This window comes from Clinocottus analis, unplaced genomic scaffold (assembly GCF_023055335.1).
Source record: "Clinocottus analis isolate CAN_PGR_092001 unplaced genomic scaffold, fCliAna1.0.p SCAF_4, whole genome shotgun sequence".
In the NCBI taxonomy this organism is placed as follows: domain Eukaryota; kingdom Metazoa; phylum Chordata; class Actinopteri; order Perciformes; family Cottidae; genus Clinocottus; species Clinocottus analis.
In genome coordinates this window covers 22,593,684-22,616,679 of record NW_027176153.1, presented here as the reverse complement: position 1 = coordinate 22,616,679, position 22,996 = coordinate 22,593,684, and the positions used below count along the sequence as shown (strand labels likewise).

The window sequence follows — 22,996 nt, the reverse complement described above, 5'->3', positions numbered from 1 at the left end:
TCCCGGAAGTTGGTGGAAGTTTGTACAAGAAATTTGGTTGAAAGCAAATGTGGGACAGACATTCATGTAAACTGGGGGAATTATTCAATATGATAATCTATCGTCTTTCAATGGAATCGTATCCTGGTGGATTCATACATCAAGATTTAGTGATGCACAATTACGTTTTCACAATGATAAAAAGGAGCGTGTGCTAAGTCTAATTCCTCTACTTTTCTGTATATAGAACCATGTGGTTGTATTCATATTTATTTATTGAATTACAAGGAAACATGCAAAATGGTGCGACATATGCTAACTATGCATAGCCCGACATTCATGGTCCACAGAGGGTGAAATCTCCTGACTTTACTTGCAGGTCAAATGTTTCACTTTGGGTTAACACATACTTATAATTGATGATAGTTGATTCATGGGTCCACAGAGGATGAATCCTACCTGACTTTTAGTCCTAGCGCCAGCAGCGAGTACAGCTGCTCGAGTGGCTGAAGACTCTTGGTTTTTTATTCCCATCGAGCAAATTCCCTGCATGCAGGTTTGACCCCCTTCCCATTCCAGTAGGTGAACCCATGGGCTCTGCGGTATGCACCAATTACAGTGTTTTTCCCCTCTTTACCCCCCCACACAAGCACCCTTGACCTATGAGTGTATAGCTGTAGCCAAGTGGATGACTCAAGGTGACTCTTTTCCCTACGCTCAGGCCCGGAGAGAGGGCTCTCAGCTGTTTCGACATTTCTTTTCATGTCGACAAATTATTGGCCTTAAAGTCCCCGCCACCAAGTGACATCACTCCCTTCGCAGCGGCCCATCTCTATTACTAATGATTTAGTAATAATATATCATTTTGTGGCGCGGCCAAATAGGGAGCGGTGACATTACAATGAACAAGTTATCTGAGCTTGCTGGAAAAGGTTTTTTTTTTTAGCTCAAAAGGCCCGTCATGTCCAGGACCTGCTGACTTTTTTTAAGCATATCTACCGTCTGTTCCCAGCTCTTTCTGCTCCCCCTTCTCTGCTCCTACTTTTTCACCTCCCTACACATGTATTCCCTGTTTTTCTCATTAGGCAGACAGATAACAATCTGGGCTGTGTTATGATATCTTTATCGTGTGTGTACATGTGGAAGATGTGGAAGTAAACACTGCCTTTTATCATACCTTTTTAATGCGGCGTCGGCCAACGAGTCAAGTAGAATTTGGAGGTTTATTTGACACCGGTGATTTGTTATGGTGGAGTACAGCGAGCTTCCCCGCGATGAGTTCACTTTCGTACAAAAAAACAGAACCGGGGGCTTCCTCTCGTCGGCTTCGTTTTCTTCCTGTCTCACTGGTTGTTATTCGTTTCTCTCTGATCTCGTCCCAACAACACACCCCGCCATCTTTTGTTTCCCTTTGTTTACCTTTCCTTCAAGAAATCTCTTTAACCAGACTTCTCTTTTTCTTTTTTTTTCTTCACTCATGGCTTTTTTGGTCCCATTTACTGCATTAGAGTGTTTCTTGTGTCTCATAGTCGCTCTCTTACTCCCGTCTTTATACAAACACAGGCATTGACTTCAGTCTTTGTGTCTACATTATGTTTTTTACAGCTTTACAAGGACAGGTGTGTAACTGGACGTGTAGGTGGCTGGTTTTCGGTGTTTTACGTGATATAGAGATGTTTTTTTTAATTGACTTGTGTGTTCTGTTTCAGATGACAAGCCGGTCCAGGAGGAAGACTGGGTGGTGTGCCAGCACCCCGAGTGTCCTGAGCGCCGGAGGGCCTCTAAGGTAAGACCACAAACCTTTAAACCTGCCAGGTAGACTAAGAGAAGAACTGAGATCTTACTAAACAGTCAGCCGGTTTACCTTCAGTGTCGTCATGTCTTTAATCTTAATTATTAAGTTAATATATTCACTTTCATGATACATAAATTGTATTCCTGTCGTCAAAACAGTGCTAAAATGTATATTTCTCTTCCAAATCCCCAAAAATATCAATGAGCTCATGTCACCTAAAAGAGGGAACAATAATGTCTCATGTTCCCATCTTTACTTTATATAGGATGGGTCTACATTTGGGATAATTTGCATTTGCTAATGTTAAAACTGTGTTACATTTGGGAGAAAATCATAGCTCTTCATCCCGGCATTTCAACGAAAAAGCGCTCCGAGCACTTTATGTTTTTGTATGTCAACAACAGCATATCACCGTTGTATGGACCAGCATCGCTCATGTGCTTTCTATTATTTCTATTATCTATTTTTGGCTACTATCTATTTGTTTTAGAGATTTTCAACACCTTTCTCTAGCCTCCCTCCTCGTTGGGAACAAATGAAAAAAAATGCCGGAGCTCAAAAAAAGGCGCTACGTGGACTATAATTGGATCTTTCTGTAGATTTTTTTCATTGAATCCGTTAAATATGCATGTACGTTAACAGGGGATAGTCTGAGTATGGATACATTTTATATTTTGGATTTATTTTCTTTTTATTTTATTTATTTTATCTTCTCGTCTAACTCTCTACCAGAGGGCCAATAATTGTATTTACCAATATGGCAAACTATTCCTTTAAGTTACTGTGAGAGTTGATTTTGATGTGGTATTGTTGTAACTATAGTTGGACAGGAAGATGTTGCTTTAGAGCCTCCATGTCTGCAGAGAGGAGGGCAGGGTGGTTGAAGGGGTTAACAAAACGTCAGACCTCTGTTTGTTTGCTGTTTCTCACCGACGGGCAACATTGGTTCCTTTTACTCACGGCCATAATTGTCCCTTAACCAAGTGATTATTATTGTAACCATGATGACAAACGTCAGCTAACCTTAACCAAGTACTTATTTGAACCCAAACCACGATCTATTCCGACCTTAACCCCGATTTTTGTTCCTAAAACGAACCAATTTTTCACCTCAAAATGTTGTTTTCTGCAACAAGGATGTTGTTTCGCTGTTATGAGGCGTGGACAATTACATGATAAATCAAATGAAGATGTGCGTATCCTTACATTGTCCCCATAATTCATTTAAAATCACGCTGGATGTACCCAGAAGTCACTGCAGCGCTCTCTTGTTGGAAGCGTAGCAGAGCGGCAAAGCTGCTGCTTCTTCTTCTTATTTTAGGTGTCAAAAGGGGCGGCGGCGGCGTCGGGGCTCTGTGTCTGGCCACTAGACTGTGAAATGAATTATTCCTTTGAAGCCACTGGTTTCTGAAAATGGGAGTCTGGCCAGGAGAAAAACCGACACAGTGTCTGGTCTGTCGGCCTTTTTGGCTGTTTTAGTTTGTTGACCCCTCCCCCCCTCTCTCTCGCTCTCTCTCTCTCTCTCTCTCTCTCTCTCTCTTTCTCTCTCCCTGCCGCTAGAGTTGAGCATTAGACATATTTTCCCAATGAATCCGGAAGTTGTCCTCTTCTTGCACCTTTTAGGAAAATGACGTAGAGAAAAATGCATTCAGCCAGCATGTGGAGAGAGAGAGAGATGGGTGTATATATATATAGTTTTTCTCCAAGGCAACTAAGAATAATAAAGTGGGGGTAGAAGAGAGATCCTATCCTTTCCCTGCTCCTCACATTATTGAGTCTCCAACCCCACTTTTCTTGAGAGCCTTTCTGCCAGCTCTCGCATAACAAAGTCCCTCCATTTCTTTTTGTTTGCAGAGTTGTGAATGGGACAGAAGGTAACGTTTATGTGCGGCCTGATTTCAATGCGTGCCTTTGCATCTGTGTTTATTTGACCTTCTTGTGGCACAGGGGGAAGGTAGTGCGGGACAAAGCATGTCTGACGCCACCTGTCTCTTTGGTCGGGGTCAGTGTTGATATAATATAAGGAGATTAGGGAAAGACTCGTAGCCCAGAGTGCACTGGGATGGATGGGCAGACTGAGAGATGGAGGGGGATGGGTTGACGACAGAGCCTAAAATAGCAATTTAAGCAATAATGAGCAGTTCTTGCTCTCTCTCTCTCACACGCCCATCACATTTACATTAAAATGAACACGTACAAATTAAAGTTCACTGGATTATGAGTCATTACATTGGGTCAACGCACGCCTCGCTGTTTTCCTCTCGGTTTAGTCGTCGTCTGTTATCACACTCGTAGCTCTGCCCGGTGGCTGAAGTCTTCGTCGTACTGGAGAGTATTTGTGCTTTTGTTCGTTTTTCAGTTTCTTTGTGAACGTCACAATAGTTGTGCGGAATACAATTAACATTAATAGGAAGAGGAAAGTTGTTTGTGTCCATCACCCTCCTCAAAGCTTCATAAAAAAGGGCGGCTTGCGAGTAGTAGCATTATAAAATACAGAATTTAACTGCACAACAGCTGCTAGCGTAAGTAACAAGGCCAGTAACGCTTGTAATCCGTTATTAAAAAAGGTCATGTGATAGGGGTGTGGCACAACGTTACCGCTAGTGAAGTGCTTCTACGTCATTGTTCTCAAACTTCTCCATTTCCGCCTGTCCAAAACTACGAAGTAACACAAAGGATTTCAAACTTACCCGTCTTCAGGAGCGTTTCCTTCGTTTTAGATGCTCTAAAAACTCCGGCGTCGTGTGGACCCTCAGTTTAAACATAGCAGAAGATATGCGTTTCAAAATGGAAACGTAGTAGTGTGTGTGAATGTAGCCTAAATTATTTTTGAGGACAATTACGGGAGCAACAAAACAAGCTGTAAAACGTTTGTTCCCTAATATTTTGCGAATTTATACATTTAAACAGCAACATGATTATTCATTTGGAGTAGTGTGTCCAATCTCCTTGTATCTGTCTCTTTAACAGATAAAACATAGCTACTCCCCATAATTATCTTTTTTTTGTCGCGGTAGAGAGGGGGTAGATATCCCAAGATGCATCATTATCACTATTTTTATTTTGTGGTTTGACGAAGTAGGATGATGAGTCACGAGAGTTTGAGTGCGTGCAGTTTAATTGTCTTTTGCAAGGTTATTTTGTCATTTGCCCTCAACCTCATTGCCGTTGCTCAAGAGTTGAACATGCATTGCCCGTCTCTGTCTTCAGACAGCAGGGGGCGATGTTCAGACTAACCCTGACCTTCAGTGCAGAACTCAGATGTGTTGCTTTTCCCCCTCCAGAGCTCACATTCTCTGCATTTGCTGCACAAGTGAGAGGCACATTTCCAGAGAGAATGGGAACATAAATATAACTTTTGCCCACTCACTCGCTCTCTCCACCCACTTAACAGGTTGAGACAGAATTTTGACTCTGAAAATGAAAGAAAAAAACCATTAAACTTTTATACTTCACTTTTTCTTCTTCTTCAAAGTGCTACGAATACTCTCTTTTGATAGGCCGTTGGCTTAGCGGCAGGACAAAGTGCAGACTCAAACACAGACAGACAGCGAGAGAATCTTATCCCGGGTCCTGCGACGCATTTAAAACCGTTTAATTCTCAGACGAGCGTGCCTTTTGGTCTCCACACCGCCATGGATCGTGGCGGGGCCGCGTCTCTTCTCGTCGCAGCATGACCGGACTGAAACAGGAATGAGTTCACCTGCACCATAATTTACTGAAATCACACCAGGTGTCACCCTCTCTGTGCTCGTAGCTCAGCGCCGCCGCCGCCGCCGCTTAACACGACGACTATCAACAGGTTACTTTTTTTTCGTGCCTTGACACATGTGCTTCCAAGTAGGCTTACTGGTGCTCTCTTTGGATACTTTGCTGTGGGTTTCCACAAGTCACTGGGATTTAAAAATCGGCCTGCAGGTGTCCAACTGGAAGATGACGTCCAATCCAGACATAGTTCTTGGCTGCGTTGGTTGGATCCCTTTCAGATTCCTGTTGGTTAGCGCTCAATGCTAGTCTGAGCTTGCTCCCTGGATCTAGACTCCCAGAGACAGGCTTATTATCCCTGATCGCTTGCCCCCTCCCTCCTCTCTGCCTCTATTGCTGTCTCCTTCATTTCCCTCCCTCCTCTCTCCCTCAGCTTTGACAAAACAGGACCAGACAAGACGAGCTGAAAGGTGTGGGTCGCCTTGGCAATGGTCCCCTCCCTGCCCAAAACAGCTGGAGGCACTGGAGGGATAATGTGAAGAGTCTCTGGGTTTGACGGAGACGGAAAGGATGAAAAGAAGTTTCAGTCAGCTGGCTTTAACTTTTATTATATCGCTCTCGCTCTCTGAAAGTGAATTTCCACCCACTGGTGTTATGCACATTTTCAATAAAAAAAAAGTAGAAACAGTTGCACGTTTTTACGCTTAAAAATAGCAAAGTAGATTAAAAAAACCCAACATACAACAAAGTACTATGGAAATGCAGATAGAGAGTTGGAACAGACGAAAAATGTATCTTTTAAGACAATAAAATGACTGAAATTACGACATAAATGCCATCTTTAAATCATCTCTTTCCCACCGTTTGAGATTAATTATGTCATCTATTATTTTCTTTTGATGGAAACGTCTCTGACGTGAGCGTCTGATGCCGTCACCCGGTTCTTTCCCTCCCTCCCGCATTGTGTTTCTTTGGATGGCTTTCATTCTCTCTTTTTTCCATCTATTGTCTCCCATTCAGTCACATGTTATGAGTAAGTTTTCAGGGAAGTTTCGTATCGTATTAGTCAGACAAACAGACGCACCCCGTGTCATATAGTACGTACAGAATCACCGTAATACAAGTTGTTGAATCATTCATTAGCCGTTCTCCGTCTTTTCTATAATTATCGAGCTGGGATTTTCTTCTTGCACCAGTTGTTGCCGTCTTTTTAAAACGGAGACACAACGGCTTCACTCACTTAACCCGGCTTTCCTTTTCCACTGACCCGCTCGGCCCGACAATCTCACCTAACTGACACTGACAAGGACCTGCGAAGGCTGCGAAGTAAACACTCCCGCTGGGCCGGATGCCCACTTTCTGTATGTCAAGAGGCTGAAGTGCAACGCATTTCCCGGTAGAGATGGATTAAATCCAGTGTGTCTTGCAATTACACCCAACACCTTCCCAACCCGTCTGATTGTAGTCGTGCTTCAGCCCGCAGGGATTGACTTCTCCTGCAAAGAGCAGTCAATCACTCTGCATGTATTTACCGTAGCATGCATGCTATTAGCGTACCAGCCTCTCCTTTGCATCCTTCTTGAGGTTAGTTTGGGGAATATATTGTGTTTTCTTTCTTAGTCTTTTTCTCTCTGCGTTTGCGTCGTCTTCAAATATGGGTTGTCACAAATTGTTTTATTTCAGAGTGTAAAAATACTTTATGTTCACCAGTTTTTGCTTGACTGTATCGCTAACAGCTTGTAGTGTACTTGAGAAACTCGAATGACTGCAGACTACATCGCTTTTATTGGTTTTCTGGAAAAACAGGACGTGACCTCAGCTACAACTGTTAAGTTTTTGGGAAGTTTAGTTCATGAAGTAATGCTCACGGAAACGGTGCTCTGATGGCTCTGGATTCATTTAGACATCAGGGGAGCGAAGGAAAAGTGACCTCATCACTTTTCAACATGACGCTGACGGCTGAGAGACTGAGGTGTTAATTTGTTTATTTAGGGAAGCCTGAGCTTTTTCGCCAGCATTTCATTCCCCACTAAAGTTCTACTCACTACACACACACACACACACACACACACACACACACACACACACACACACACACACACAGTAGCATAGATAGATAGATAGATAGATAGATAGATAGATAGATAGATAGATAGATAGATAGACAGATAGACAGACATATTCAATATATCCAACAAGATGGAACGGCAGAGCTTATCCCAGAGTGATCCCAGGCAACTTCTTCTTGTTTTTTAGTCTCTTGCACACTAACGCATTGTTCTTTCTTCACCATTAATCGTCTTCCTGTTGGGGTCCAAGTTTTTTCACTTGATGGACCAGTTTGAGAACCATTAAATTGCCACCGCCAAGGAGCTTATATGTATTTCAGTAGTCCGACATCTCTGTCAGGCAATGATTTAAAGGAGGACCAAAACGCCGGAGCAACAGTTCAAAAAGTACATTTAATCAAAAACTCAGGCGTTAAAAAAAACACACTAATCTGACACAGAGGAAGGAACAGAGGACACGCGGTATGATGGTAAGGAGGCAGGAGACAAACAGGGGTTAAATACAAGGTAAGGAGACACAGGTGGACACAATGAGGGCAGCACAGGTGAAGGAAACCATCAGGAACCAGGCAGACACACAATCACCAAGGCAGAAAGTGCAGAAACACAGAGGACACAAGACTACAAAATAAAACAGGAAACAGAAACTCATATCTTGACACTCGGCTTTGTGACTACGACTTGTGTCAGTTAAGGTTGACTTGTCGTCACCCGTCCAGGAGACATCTTGGAAACACTTTTACTTCGTGCGAAAGTCTGAACAGATCCTCAGTCTTTGTGTCGAGCGCTAGCCGGCCTCGTTGTGCGATGCACGTCAGCCTTCAGGTGTTTTATGTAGCACATCACCTTTTGTCCTGTGCTGAGACAGAAACATCCTCCTTGTGTTCAGTCATTGATAATCCCATGTTTATATATGCATGAGCACTGTTATGTTGATTCCCTGCAACCCCGGCAGGCTACAACAAGCTAGCAGCTCCCTTTCCTCATAGACGCACACAAACTACATCAGCTGTGAAACAATCACACAAGCTGTAGTTTTCCATCTGAACGAGGATGTCGAGGTCTATAAAAAGAGAAGCCGATGATTCCAAGACGGTGACTCAATTCACGGGAGATCTTCATCACCTAATCTTAATGGTGACGTGACGATGTAAAAACGTCTGATTCCAGTGAAAATCGGAACAAAGTCAGGAAGCGGCATCGCGGCAAACTGGGGGAATAACAGGAAGCGGGTACCTGACCGACGCTCGGATGGAAACGGCCTTGTATCGGCCGACCAATATAGCGAGGGATTCAAAGACTTAAGGCAAGGCCCCCGGTGAGGAGCTGGATTGCGAAAACAACCCCCCCCCCCACTCCCTCACCCTTAAATCCCCCGCATGCGAAGAGTCCTCCCACGGCAAACCCCACTAATTGTCGGTTCGCTTGCTAGCGCTTTCGCAAGCGTAAACAAGCGCCGCTTAATGAAACGCTGTGTGAACGGCAGTCTGCGCTGCTTAAAGTTTTGAGAGGCAATAATAAGCTTTGTCATTTTTTTTAATTTTTTTTTAAAAAGAACGTGTTATGACGGCGGTGGAAGCGTGCGCTCTTAAGTCGCCCGTTAACTGAAGCCAGCCACGAAACCGTGGAACTTCCAGCAGCGTCATCACGGGGTGAAATATTTGGCTTTAATCCCGTCTCGTTTTTCTGTGCTAACTTGCTCATCCTTGTTATCTGCACACTCACATTTCCCTTTTTCTTCTCTTGAAGACATGAAATAATCCCGAGCTCATGGTTATTGGGGGTAATGCCAAGGTCAGGCATCAAGGGGAGGTCATCCCCCCCCCTCTAACCCCAACAATGGCACTGCCAGTGGGGTGTAATCCTTGAAGATAATTGCATCGCTTTGCCGTCCACTCTTTTAAATATAGCCTCCCCTAATTAAGGCGGACAGCGGGGGGGCGGCGGGGTAGACATGGATTCAACAGGTCGCCTTGTTTTGAAGACACAGGACAAGGAGAGGAGGGGTTCGGGCATTATCCCCCCAGCCTCGGGGGGCTTGAATTGTTTTTGTGAGCGAGCTAATTGCGGGGGGATTAAAACACGCTTCATCTTGGATTAACCTGAATGACAAAAGAACAGAGAGTAGTGGGCTTAGTGTTCGGAGGCTGTACCAGAACATTGGACTATAAATCATTCTTGCTCTTACACCACACTCCTACACAACACTCCCACACACACACCACACAAGGACTGTATCTTATCGGATTATTTTCAGTTTTGATTCATGCGGCGATTACAGAAAAAACGGAAAACCCTTACATTTTACAATCTGTAACTAGAGAATAGTTTGCGTAAGTAGGGAATATTTCAGCAATTGAGTATTATATCGCCATGAAGTTGGATTTAGAAGAGATATGATGACTTTCCATTTAAAAAAAAAAAAAGATGTATGAACGCTGTGTCCTGCTTTTCCTGTAATCAATACGTACTAGCGTCTCTTCATTAGACCTTTTCTAGCTTAGCAAACACGTCTTTAATCAACAAGTAATGTCCTGAAATAGTTTTTTTTAATCCAACAAAGACTCCCAAACCAAAGGAAACAGTCACACGTGTGGGAGACATTTCTTGAAAATGACACAATTCATGGATTAACTGATTTTATAATCTCTTTATCAACGAATCAATGAATCGAGTAATCATTGCAGCTTCAACACGGGCCCTGTGTGACGCGTGTCATGTCTCCAAACATCAGCCAAGGGGTTATCTCCGAGTGAGATAACCCTGAATGACATCACTGGCACACGAAGGTTATTTTCCTCAGAAGTGACAAACCTCCCAGAGAAGACGTTACACAACTGTCCTCATGAACCGAGGAGCGATATAACACGCAAATTAACTCTGAAATATAACACTCGTGGTTTTTCCTCTTTCGGAAATTCCTCAAAAGGATTAAGACGTTTTCAAATAAACAAAATTGACTAGACTGATGAATTCATCAACTTATTGTGTCACCGCCCAAACGCACCAAAAGCATTTCTTTCATACTAGAATATTGGAATAAATTAGATTTTCTTCTGAAATATGAAAACTAACCGATGTACCCTGATGTGTCTTTGTTTCAAAACTGATCTGGACCCGACAGAAGGTAAAAACTTGAGTGTGGTTTCGTCCGTGTGTGTTTATGTATTGTGTGTGTGTGTGTGCTGGTTGTGCTTGAACACATTTACCTCCCACTCCTGGTGACTTTTGGAAGAAACTCAACTCCCAGGTTTGACCTCTGGGGGTCACCTCCGGGTCAAAGTGAAGCACTAAATCAGGCCCGGGGGGTTTATAACGGGCACGAACGAGACGTGAAGTCGACCGTTGCTCACGAGTTTGAGTTTACATCTCGATCAGCTGGAACGCAGATGGAAAACTTTGGTAATACTGACGAAAAAAAGGGCTCAGTTTTACATGAGTCAGCCAGGATGTGTGTGCGCTTGAGGGGGTGTGATCGAGCAGATAGGCGTGGTTGATGATTTTCTGTGTGTGTGTGTGTGTTTATGTGTGTGTCCTCCCAGTTGACTCCTGTAGTAAACGAAGGGAAACGCTCCGCTCTGTCACGCTGCTTCCATCGCACCGTCTGTCACTTGTTTTAAACCCAGGAGATCGGGATTATTTTTGAAACTCATACACTCTCACACACACTCATCTGAGGGACTACGGGACGAGCTCAATCCAGGTTGGGACTACAACTTTCACCACCTGCTGTCCGTTGGGAGATATTGATTGGTTCTTCTGCTGAAAGTCAAAAGGGTTTCGTCTTCCCTGGGAAGTTTTCTATGGTAGGTAAACGCAGTGTGGAGAACAAGCGTCTCTTTCGGGAGTCTTGTGTAACAACAACGCTATTATTAAATAATCTATGAAGGGCTGAGGGTGTTCCAGAAGAAACATTAGCATTAGCTCTGATTCATTCTGTGAAAGCCAAGCATAGCCAAGATAAAATAGGACTGCAACTCCCTATTGTTATCATCGCCGATTTTTAAAAATACATATATATATGTGTGTGAAATGTTGAACTGTCATGATCTCAAGATGACTTCATCAAATGTTTTGTTCAACAACCCCAAAGATATTTGGGATGCTTGTAAGACTAAGAAAAAAGCAACAAATTCTCCAAAAGCTGGCCGACATCGAGCATCGAAGAACGACAAACGATTAACTCCTTTTGTCAAAACAGATGAATATTGTTCTTTCGTCTCGACCTTTTTTTTTTTCAGCCCGTGCGAAGGCCGTGAAGGGCAGCGCACGATCTGCATCCGTGCAGACCGGCGCTTGTAATCCGTTTTTCCTCCTTTGTCTGCATATTTTTACATCTGCTTCTCATATTAGCCGAGCAGCCGTTACCCCCCTGGCACCCGCCAGACGTCTCCCCTTTCCATATACTTTATATCAAACATTTTTTTGAAGTGGTTTAAAAAATCAATTCTAAATTACCTCGGGAATAACCCGCCCCCCCCCTCCCTCTTCCTCCTTTTTTGGTCTTGTTCACCGCCCTCACGTCTATCTCTCTCTCTCTCTCTCTCTCGTCTGCCCTGAAGCTATGGATAGGAAGGCTGGTTGCGTCACAGTCCAGCCAAGATTGCTCGAGACAGCAGTCAGTGTACTTGACTTTGTTAGCGCAGAAAGAGACCAGCTGCTGGTGAGTGGTGCTTTTCTCATGTAATCGCATTGATCACCCTGAACTTAATAGTTTGGTGCTTCAGCGTTAAGAGGATTTAGTGTTGTTTCTCTCCTTAAGAGGCAACTGGAGTTGTTTTTAGTTTTTTTCTCTCCCTCAGTGACGGCATCGTGACAGTGGCATGTGTCATTTGGTTGTCATGTAAATATTTGACTCTGCTGCCGGGTTTTTTTTTTGTGGGGGTCGGATGTCTTTTAAAGCTTCAAAACAATCAAAGAAAAGTTCACTTTTGCTTTGCTTTTTCTAAATTTACAGATAAAGAATCATTTCCTTTTGCCAGTGTCTGTTGCAGTTTCAACTTCTGCTTGATTTCAGTGGAACGAAAACAAAAAAAAAAACAACCATATCCAGTTCGTCGAATAGGAAAATGAGTTGTTGGAGACGAGGAGGTGATATTGTTCGTGGGAAAACACTGTCTGCATGTTGAAACCTCCGATCCACTGGAATGCACAGTCTCCTCCACAGGTTACTGTATCTCCTGCGGACATGTTTGTTCCTGAGTGTGCTGTTTGTTGATACCAGCGTGTTAATAATCGCCCCCTTTTCTTCTAAATTGTACAATATTGTGTAATCTGGGAAAAAAACCCTGCCACATCCTTCTTTGTGTGTCACTGACACAGATATTATTCTGAAATGTTGTGTACAGTTCCAACTGTCTGTCGCCGCTCTACTGTCTACTCCTATTGAAGTAAAATGAGTCACACAAATAGCCTGCTGATATTAGGTTGTGCGGTTAATATCATTTTTATCACAGTTTCATCACAACTTGGATCTGCTGTTGGTCATAGTGTCATCTGACAGATCCGGGAAAAGGCAAAACTGTTAGTAGTTCATCCCCTTCACAGTTTAAATATCCCATCACGACATGATTCAGTGCTTTTACAGCATTACGGTATCACTTATATTCAGTTTTATCCATTTGATGAACCCCTTCCCCGAATAGTGACGGTCCAATCATGGTTCAGCAACTGTAACGAGATGCTGATTTCTTAATTTTTTTGTATCTTAAGGCATATATAGCATGCATGTATAGCCTTCATGTGTATACAGACTCCTTTTCCGGTTTCTCATTTAAAAAGTCAGCTACAGACCGTTTTTTAGCCGCCTAGCTTTGGTAGCATTGATGAACTGAGCCGGAGATCCAGAGATAAGGTCCTGCTTTTGGCTTACCTTTTGTGGGAAATCAAAGTTTCGGTTTGACCTGTGAACCTGTCGCTATCATCGTAAAACTACACGAATGTTCGCTCGTGCTTTTGGGCTGTCAACGTTGCCTCACTTCCAGGTACGATGAGCAACGTTTAGAAAGAAAATCCTTTTAAAGTGTGAGTGGCATGTTGTTGAATGTCCAGCATTGTATACACCTGCTCATCCTTATTAAGCCAATGCCTTTAAATGACATCACCTCGTGTAAAAACACCCCCTGCTCGCCCCTCCGCTTATGGATGAACGGATTTGAAAAGGTGTTTGGGTCACACAAGGACGCACACACGCGTTCGAAGGATGAAACGCAAATCTGTATTGTGTGCGAAGGCGTCACGACTCCGCAGTACCGGAGTGAGTTGTGTTAATGGGGAACAGGCTCAGAGAGAAGCAGGCAGTCTTGTTACATAACAGCCGCTGTTAAAAAAAAAAAAATTAAAAAAAGACCCTGGCTCTCCTCCTCCTCCTCCTCCTCCTCCGCCTCCCGGCCCGGCCAGAGGACAGATGGCGGCAGAAGAAAGCGAGCGGGCTCGCGGCTCTCTCCTCCTGCCGCTCCTCAACAGATGCATCGTTTTATTTATTGAAAAATAAATCAGACTCTGGGGCCGGGGCCTATGCCCAGACTCCCTTCCCCGTCTTTGATCCCTCCCGTCGTAGCCTTTTACTGGGCGCTGTTTTCAATCCCACCTACTGGGCCCTCGGCTAATGGCGACTCTGTGTAATGTTTAGGAAAGCGGGGGCCTCTCTGGACGCACACGGGTGGGGGAGGGGGGCCTATGGGGCCGCGCGCTCCGCTACCAAGAGCGCCACGAGAACTGGCGCCGAAGGAAAAAGGTAGCAAAATGCTAACGTTGGAGCTGGCTCGCTCTCCGTCGCACGCTCACTCTGAAGCATTTAATAGTTTTGTTTATTTCCCAACCACGCTTAATGCAGTCGATATTGGATAATGGATATTGTTCGGTTAAGTCAGCGGTTCTCAAACTGTGGGGCGCGACCCTCTAGTGGGGCGTGGAGGTATTACAGGTGGGACGCGAGGGGAGATGCAGATTCTTAAAAAATAAAATAAATTAAGAATCCCTTATTAATCCCAGAGTGGGTGGATTATTCTCTGCATGTCATCATCCTTAGTGATGAAGGAGCTTTGTGCTGCTGTGAAGCTCTGGGGCTTCAGTGCCTTGCTCAAGGGCACTTCAACATGAAACTATGGGGAGAAAACAGGGATCCAACCGGCTTCCTTGCTCATCTTTTTTGCCAAATGTGAGGGGTTTTTTTGCACATATGTACATTGCATTGTTTTAACGAAGTGATTGCACATGATGTTAGTTGTTGTCAGATGGAGCAATCTGGTTTACTTGAAAGGGATTTACATTTTCTTTAATCTATGAAGTAAAAAAAAAAGCACGGATGGAGGAGTCTCAACAAGTTGGACCATTTTGTTCCATGTTGTCGGGGCGGTGGGAACATTTTGCTTCCTCCAAAGTGGAGACAGAAACAGTTTGAGAACCACTGAGTTGAGTTAAGAACTAATACAAGCTGTGCCGGCGTTGTTGTGTGTGTGTGTGTGTGTGTGTGTGTGTGCGTGTGTGTGTGCAGGACGGTTGAGCGGCTGATAGGTGTGTTGAGAAAGATGTTTGTCGTTGGGATAATTCAAGACTGATTATAATCTGGGGATGCTGTTTGTCGTTTCCTTTTCTCAAAGGTTATTAAACGATCAGTCATCTTATTTTCTAAAACTAATCGCCTCAAACCACTTCCTCTTGAACAAGATCAACATTAATAATATTATTCTGCAGCAATTTAAATTATTTTTGGCAAAGAAAACCTCCAAACATTTAACATAAGCGATTTGAAGATGTGTGGAGCTTGTGATTATTTATAGATACCTTAAGAAAAGTAAATAAAAAATCAGTTACAGTCTTATAATGTTTATTATACACTTATTATATATATAAATATTCTGGAAACACCAAAGTGTCATCCTCAAAATCCTAATATATTATGGATATAAGGGATCTGTTTAAATTGGTGTGCATTAAATACAAATATTTTGCATTACTTAAAACATAAAACGTTTCAATAGGATTGTTTTTTTTAAGTTTTGCTCCATATTTAAGTAAAATAATGACAAGTAAAGGTGGAATAACAGCACAATGAGCTTGAGAAATGTGTATTTATTTGCATGAGACGTGGTTTGGTTGGCCAGTGTTTGTTTAGTCGCAGCACTCTGTACTGTAATGACGTCTGCAGGGGTCAAAGGTCGGCATTAGTGCATCAGTGTGAGAAAACGAGACAGCGGTTATCTTCCTCTCAGTCGCAGACTATGAACCACCGATGACGTGTCCTCGTGTCAGACGTTTTTTGGGGGTTTATGTTTGAGAAGTGTGATGTTGTAGGTATGAGTTGGTCTGACCAAAGTCTTGTCTGGATGTTCGACTGCAGTCAGACTATTTGAACAAGACCGTGCACGACTCGGCCTCGTCTGCTGCTCGCCAATTATTTGCGGGCATAGGTGTGTTTGTTGAGATGCTGCGTTTTTTTTTAGTGTGTTTTTCTGCAAGAGAGTAAAATGCAAAGACACAGCGGTTGATTTTGCAAGCAGGAAAAAAAAAAGTTGACTTGAAGCGACCTCGAGCCGGTTCCTCATGACGGATGAGGAGCGGCGTCGACGCTGACGCAACTTTAAGGAGAATTTCAACCAGTTGCCAAATCAGCGACGACTTTCGTGTCGGGACAGGACCTTTTTTTTAATTTTTTTAAAGCCGACTTTTTCTGTGGGAGTGGAGTGATGACGGTACACATTTAAAAGTTGGCCCGTGTAATTAAAACACAGTGTACCTGGATGTCACCCTCAGTCTCAACACAGTGACAGAAGTGCAAGGAGACAGGCGTTCGGCCCAGACGAGACGGTTTGAGCTCAACCCAAACAAACCGGGTTCTCCATTGTCCCCCCACATGAAGCAGTAGTCCAGCTGTTGTGCTCTGTGTGGATTCAGGTTCGCTTTGATTTCATGTTTTCTATTGTGTGTGTGTGTGTGTGTGTGTGTGTAGGAAGATGATAGAATAGAGAGAATAGAGTTTGCTCTACGGGTGTTGGCATCATGATGACAAACCCAGCCCTCACCCATCCTCTCACTCATGTCAGTCCGATCAATATCCAGATTGTCTGAGGGACGAGTGGCGACACAGGGATTTAAATTCGTCCAGTATTGTGGGGCATTAGCTTTAACGTTCACTAAAAGTGCTTATTTTCATCACTGACGGGTCTCATATTTGTATATGTCGTACATGTCGGACAACATTATGGAAAAAAAGGACATTTGTTGTTGTTGTGGTTGTATAAATACGTGTGTGTGCGTGCGTCAATCAGTAGAGAAAACCCCAGTGATGTTTTTGTTTATGGAGGGGTTTTGAACGCCAACAAATTCCTTTTTTCCATGAAAGTATGTTGAGTTTTAGAAATTGTATCCGTCTTTTTGGTAAATATCTGGATCACGAAAGTCTACAATTAGTATGAAACTAATTCATCTGCAGCCGTGTCGAAAAATGTTGATTTATAAGTTGAATCTTGGCCGTGTGAACGACACGTTGAATCTTCCAATGAAGCATAAATCTCTCCTTTTCGTGAGCGTTTCTCAGGGAACCATCGGAGGATGGAAGATGGGTCCCAAAAGAAACCTCCAGACCTTGAGTGAAATGTTTGTTTTTTGTAGTTTTAATAAAACAAACAGAGGGGTTCCTCTTCCCTGGAGAAATCATCTAGCAGACATGTCTATATCAGGAGAATCAAATCATCTCCGCTCTGGAAGGAAAAGGTGTAAAGTTCCACAGCAAGCGGCTGTTAGGTTTAAAGTGTCCTGATACATTCAATCAGTATTTCATATTTTGAGTTTTATCATCTTGTTTTCAGGTTGTTGCTAATAAATCATGTTTTTAGCGTTTTCGCCAAACGACAGCGCTACTTATCTGAAGTGAGTCTTTGCCTTAAGTTACCTTTTGCGTTGAGTATTACACCACAACACTTGGCTGTGAGATAAACTATCGCCTCCGGCTCACATATCCTCCTTTTCACTCTTCAAAACACGCATGCACACGGTGATGCACGGCGTTGCATAAGTGCTAGGTGCGCTCTCTGGCAGCACACGCTGTTCTGGAGGAGGGACGGCCGAGCTGTGAGGTTGCACACGGACGGGGAGGTTGTTCGATCGGGGCTGTTTTCCCTGAGATGTGAGGGCTCATTACCGAGCGGAGTCTCTGCTCTTCAAAGCAGCGCTGTTGTAAAAAAGCGCCTCGTTTTTTCACGTTTGAGTCAGATCTGCAATCCGGGTTAGAGTTTCTCTCCGGTCATATAATTCCAATGCGTCATTTAATTCCATACACAGAGGCTGATTACCCACAGATTTTTTTTTTCCAAGCTTCTAGTGAAGGTTTTGGCAAGACGTCTAAACATATATATTCATATATAGATATAAAAAGTTACTGTTACAGTACTCGAAAGTCTAAACCCACATGTTCCCGTCCGTGATTAAAAATCACATTTTTAAAACATTTGGATCAGAAATTATAATACGACGTCTTTAGCTTCAGCTGTGTGAAGTTAAGTCCGTGTTGCAGCGAGTGTGTCGCCTTCACGTTGCGTGCCAGGGTTGGAAGGATTAAGTGTAATAATCCTGATTCACCTCAGAAGACTGCAGGCATCCTCCTCCAGAAGAACAGCTTCGGTACAGCTGAGCGAGCGGCGTGCAGTTCATGGATGACGCGGCCGTGCAGCGGGCATGCCTGCCTTTGTACGTCCATGTCTGAGTGTCTGTCTGTGTGTGTGTGTGTGTGTGTGTTGGCGTATTTGCAGGATGTGTGGAAACAAGGGGGCATAAGCAGGTGCCACGTGGCGCTGGATGCGCTAAGCCAAAAAAAAACGGACTGCCGAGTGGCTGGTGTGTGTGTGTGTTCTCAGCTGTTGAGGAGGGGGATGTGTGTGTGTGTGTGTGTGTGAGTGTGTGTATGCAGTGTTTCATCTACAGTCACTCGTGCCCCCCCCCCCCCCTCCTGAACCTCACCCCTCTAATCCAGCCATATCTGAGAGCAGTCATGTGGAGGGGTGGGACACACACACACACACACACACACACACACACACACACGATACATGGAGACATGCATGGCCTCTTGTCAGCTGTCCTGCACGCTCACATTCTCTTCCCGTCAGCTTTACTCACACACTCCTCCTCCTCTTCCTCCTCCGCCTGCTCCTCCTCCTCCTCCCCTTCCTCCTCCTCATCATCATCATCCTCCATCCACTTTGATGTGTTGGAGAAACTGACCCCAGATCCAGAGAGAAACGGACGGATAAAGAAAGTCGGGTCGTCCTCGTTCCCGAGTATCAATCATCCGTCTCATTGTCAGGAATGTTCAGTATTGCAAAAATCCTCATTGCACACATGCTGACCTGAAACGGTTATTTTTGGGTTCCTCTCTTCAAGTATCTGTCATGAATGCGATATTACAAGCTTTTTCTTTTGGAGATTTATTCCCCCCCTCACCCCCACCCCCTCGTTTTGTTCTCCTCAAGCCTTTCTCTTAAACCTGCGATGCGTTCGTTTGTCTTGGCTCTAGCGGCGGATATTTTCAGCAGCTTTTTTAGTTGCGGCAGGAATGCGAGCAGCCCGACTCGACAGCGAGGAAGGCCGACCCATCTGGTGGCTATTGTCCAAATACGGCGTCTGATTTGCTCGTAGTTCTCCGGCCTGGCCGTCGGGCCTTCACGCCTCCACGGAGAGCCCCGCCCACCTCCAGGCGCGACGCAACATTTGACGCCTTTGACGAAAATGTGTGCGTGTGTCGGCGTTGAGTTCAGAGAGGCGCAAGCAGGCGATGTTGTAACGGATTTCTGTGACTTGTTTGCGCCCCCGACCGTGAAGCTGTCCGTTTGTCATCGTGGTCGTGCAGGTCGAGGTCAGTGAGTCAGAGACGTGAGACGACGCTTCACTCCTCAGCGAGGACGATTGAGAAACTACATTTTTTTGCGCCGATGCCTCGATGCTCTTTTTCTGTTGTTTTTTTTTTACCTTAGTCAGTGCACAGTCAGCACAAGACTGAACAAGACCTGACGTTTACAAATAGTACATGTTCTCCTTGTTCCAGACTGAATATTTCTCAACAAATATTGGACGGATTGCCGTGACATATTTGTACGGTCTGTCGACAGATGAGAGTGAATATGAGTAACGCTGATTTGATACCCTGATCATAACTACATCACCTCAACAGATCCACCCGGGGTGCAGCGAGTAAGACAACTTATAGTTTACATCTCATCACAGATCAGCACAAAGTAAAATATGTTTTGAAATGTTTAAAACAAAAATGTTGATCATCCTTATTGGCCGATATAGATAGTTGTGTAAACTCGTTTTAACCGCTCTGAAGTCATCAAAAGTGAACTAAATCTTATCCTTTTACTTTGTTAGTCATCTATAGTGTTTATATATTAAAGAAAGATGCTTAAAATAAAAGCAGGCATACATACAGCCATCTATACAAATGTTTATTCTTTTAAACTATTGTCTCATTCATTGGGTCATTTAATTTATGCTGTATGCTTTGGATTTCACATTGTTAGTTTAAATACGACATTTTCTCACTTTTTTCCTGTATACACCGAGATTTCACAAAAGGTTTGATCATGGAAATTTGGTTCATCCATTGGTCAAAATGAATGAATGAATGAAATGAATGAAAAGTACTTTATTAATCTCCAAGGAGAATTTTTTTTGTCATACTAGCAGCATCCTACACTTACAGACATAAATGAAATAAGCTAAGCTAAACACACAGATAAAATAAATGATAACAGGAACAGGGGTAACAGATATATAAATAAGTATAAATATATATATATACATGCAAGCAAATGAAATGAATACATACATACATATATATATATATATATATATATATATATATATATATATATATATATATATATATATATATATATATAAAAATGTGTATGAATCCTGATTTTTACTGCGTATGACAAACAATGATGAGAGGAAATCCACAATCCTGCAGAGCGGCGCTCAAAGAGCCGCCTCCTACTCGACGGCAGCGATGGAGCCGGTACAGTTGACTTACTTTTCGTTAACGAGAGGGCGATGCTGGTTGATTACAACTTCCTAAATGAGCCCATCGCCTCTCGCACTGTGTCGTCGTGGAGCCACCGTGTGTTTCGGATCTCAGCGATAACTTCAGCAAGTACAACATGATTGTAACCGTTTAGAAAATGAGCATCAGCAATGAGAGCCAATGCCCGAGGTGTCACGAACAGGAACGATCTCTTCGAACGCAGGAACTGGAGCAGAGATCGTCACGTTCGCCACAGTCTGAGCCTCTCCGACTCTCTCGCCTCTTTTCTATTTTAAACCTCTCTGTGGTTGGGGGGCTCTGCCTGGGTAAGCGACCCTGGGTGCATGACAGGAAGGGAGGAGTCTGTGCTGCTGGTGGCGGAGGAGGAGGAAGATAAGGAAGGGAGAGAGGAGAGGAACGGGGGAGAAAGAGGAGAAGACCCACAGCTCGCGGAGCTCACAGCGAAGCTGTTCAATCTCTGCGGCGCCGTCAGATGGTTTTGACGGAGCACATGCGCCAATTAGGATGCAAGATTCGGGGGGCTTTGTACTTGTGAAAACCTTCTGGAAGGACCTCTTTCTTTTTGTTGTTGTTGCTTCCTTCCTGCTTTTTGGGTTTCTATCTTTCCTGTGACTCCTCAACCCTCCCCACAACCTCATCCCTCCCCTCCCTTCTGTCCTCCCGCGTCCCGCTTCTTAAAATCTGAGATTATACCTGGCTAGACGTCGAGAGGAGCGGATTAATAAAGCAGCTCCGGGGGCTTGGCGCTGCAGTGCGACTCAGCGGGCTAACTAGGAGGCTACTTGGATGTTTATTTGGGTCCTGGGGGCCTTCTGGCATGGATATGGAGCCGAGTCGCAGGAGCGGGGGAGACTCCTCCTGCGCCGATGTGCAGAATATGACGGTAGAGTTGAGATGGAGTCACTTGTATTCAAATCTGTGTAACTTGATTGTACTTGCATGCTGCCATGTACATCCAGGGCGAATATGCAACGGTATAGTTCCTCCAGCAGGCTTTTTATAGCCGTGTTTTAGTCAGCGCGTGCCGTCTGCCTCCTGCATATTTGTAGTTGTTGACACACTGCTCCTCTGGACTTCATGCAAATAATGACGGGAAGTACATGAGCTGCGTTGTGTATCTCCTCCGTACATCCTCGCTTCCCGTGCAGCCGAGTGTGGGTGATGGCGATGGGTGGCACAGGGCAGAGTGGGTGGGTGTCGGGGGGGGGTCCGTCTGGGCCGAGACGGAGAGAGAGATCCTTAATCCTCCGGCCTTCTGCTGCCCGTCGTCGTCTCGGCTCTGGAGCTTTTGGAGCTCTGCGGTCTGGAAGTCTCCCAGTAAACAGACCAGTGGTCAGTTTTAATGTCTCTCCTCTTGGAGATATCTTGATTTATGAAAGGGTGAGCCGGCCCCAGGTGGGCACACAAGGTGAACGACTAACTTTAAGTCAATTAGATATCATCCTACAGGAATGCTCAGCCTCTGTACTCATTTAACGGTGTTAAAAACAATCAGGCAGGGAGATGCTTATTCTTAATGTGTGTGTGTGTGTGACTGTTTGGCCATTTTCACTTTGACCATCTTTTAAAAAATATTTCAGTGTTTATTTTATTCGGGGCGCCTCGTGTGCAGTATGTGATCTGACCTTCTCTTGTCTTCTTCTCCCCTCCATTTCTGCTCTTTTTTTTGTAGGTTTGCCACCACCCAGACTGCCAGGACCTGAATAACAAAGGCCCCCTTCACCTGTGTGAGTCATGTGACTCACGCAGCCACTCGGAGAACACAGACAACATGCACTTTGACCGGCACCCCCGATTTGACTTACAACCTCAAGGTAGACTTCCATGAGCTGCTTTTGTTTGTTAATCCCGCTCTTTCAGGGATGTTATTATACCCATCGCCTCATTAAAATGACAGTTTTTTCATGGCTAAATATTGCAAAAACATGCAATGTATTTATTTTCCTTTCCCACTACCAACTGCACCTTTTTATCCACGAACAAAAAACACATCAAAACCGTAATAATTCAAAGAAAAAATCGATCAGGAGACAAAAACCTGCAACTATTCAATTTAGTTGAACTGACCCTTTAAAGGCGGCTGTACTTGTGATTACACAGAGCGAATGACAGCTGTTTTCTGTTTTGTTTTCTCGCCTTCTTCAGCCTCCATCCTGGCTCGAAACGTGTCCACGCGCTCCTGCCCCCCGCGCACCAGCCCCCCCTCCGACCTGGAGGAAGAGGACGAGGGCAGCAGCGACCGCGGGTCGGTAACCTTCCCATGATCGCCGCGCTCGGGTTCACGTGTTCACGTGTTCACGTGTTCCCGCACGCCAGTAGAACTCGTTCATCTCTTTTTTTTCTCCCCGGAGGATGAATTACAACCATGAAATGCCAGTTAGACGTCTCCTTTTTTAAGTTGTG

General features: G+C 44.3%; 1 protein-coding gene across 3 annotated transcripts in view; it reads left to right on the top strand.

Moving 5' to 3' along the window:
- Positions 1-22,996, top strand: part of plekhg5b (pleckstrin homology domain containing, family G (with RhoGef domain) member 5b) — a 62,302-nt gene that overhangs the window by 14,251 nt on the left and 25,055 nt on the right. The window contains exons 2-4 of one of the 3 annotated variants that reach the window (XM_068597083.1): positions 1,689-1,765; positions 22,266-22,407; positions 22,739-22,838. In XM_068597083.1, the coding sequence (XP_068453184.1) occupies positions 1,689-1,765; positions 22,266-22,407; positions 22,739-22,838 (319 nt within the window). Of the gene's footprint in view, positions 1-1,688; positions 1,766-12,155; positions 12,212-20,969; positions 21,477-22,265; positions 22,408-22,738; positions 22,839-22,996 lie in introns of those variants that run through there. The other 2 variants (XM_068597085.1, XM_068597084.1) reach the window with 2 other exon arrangements.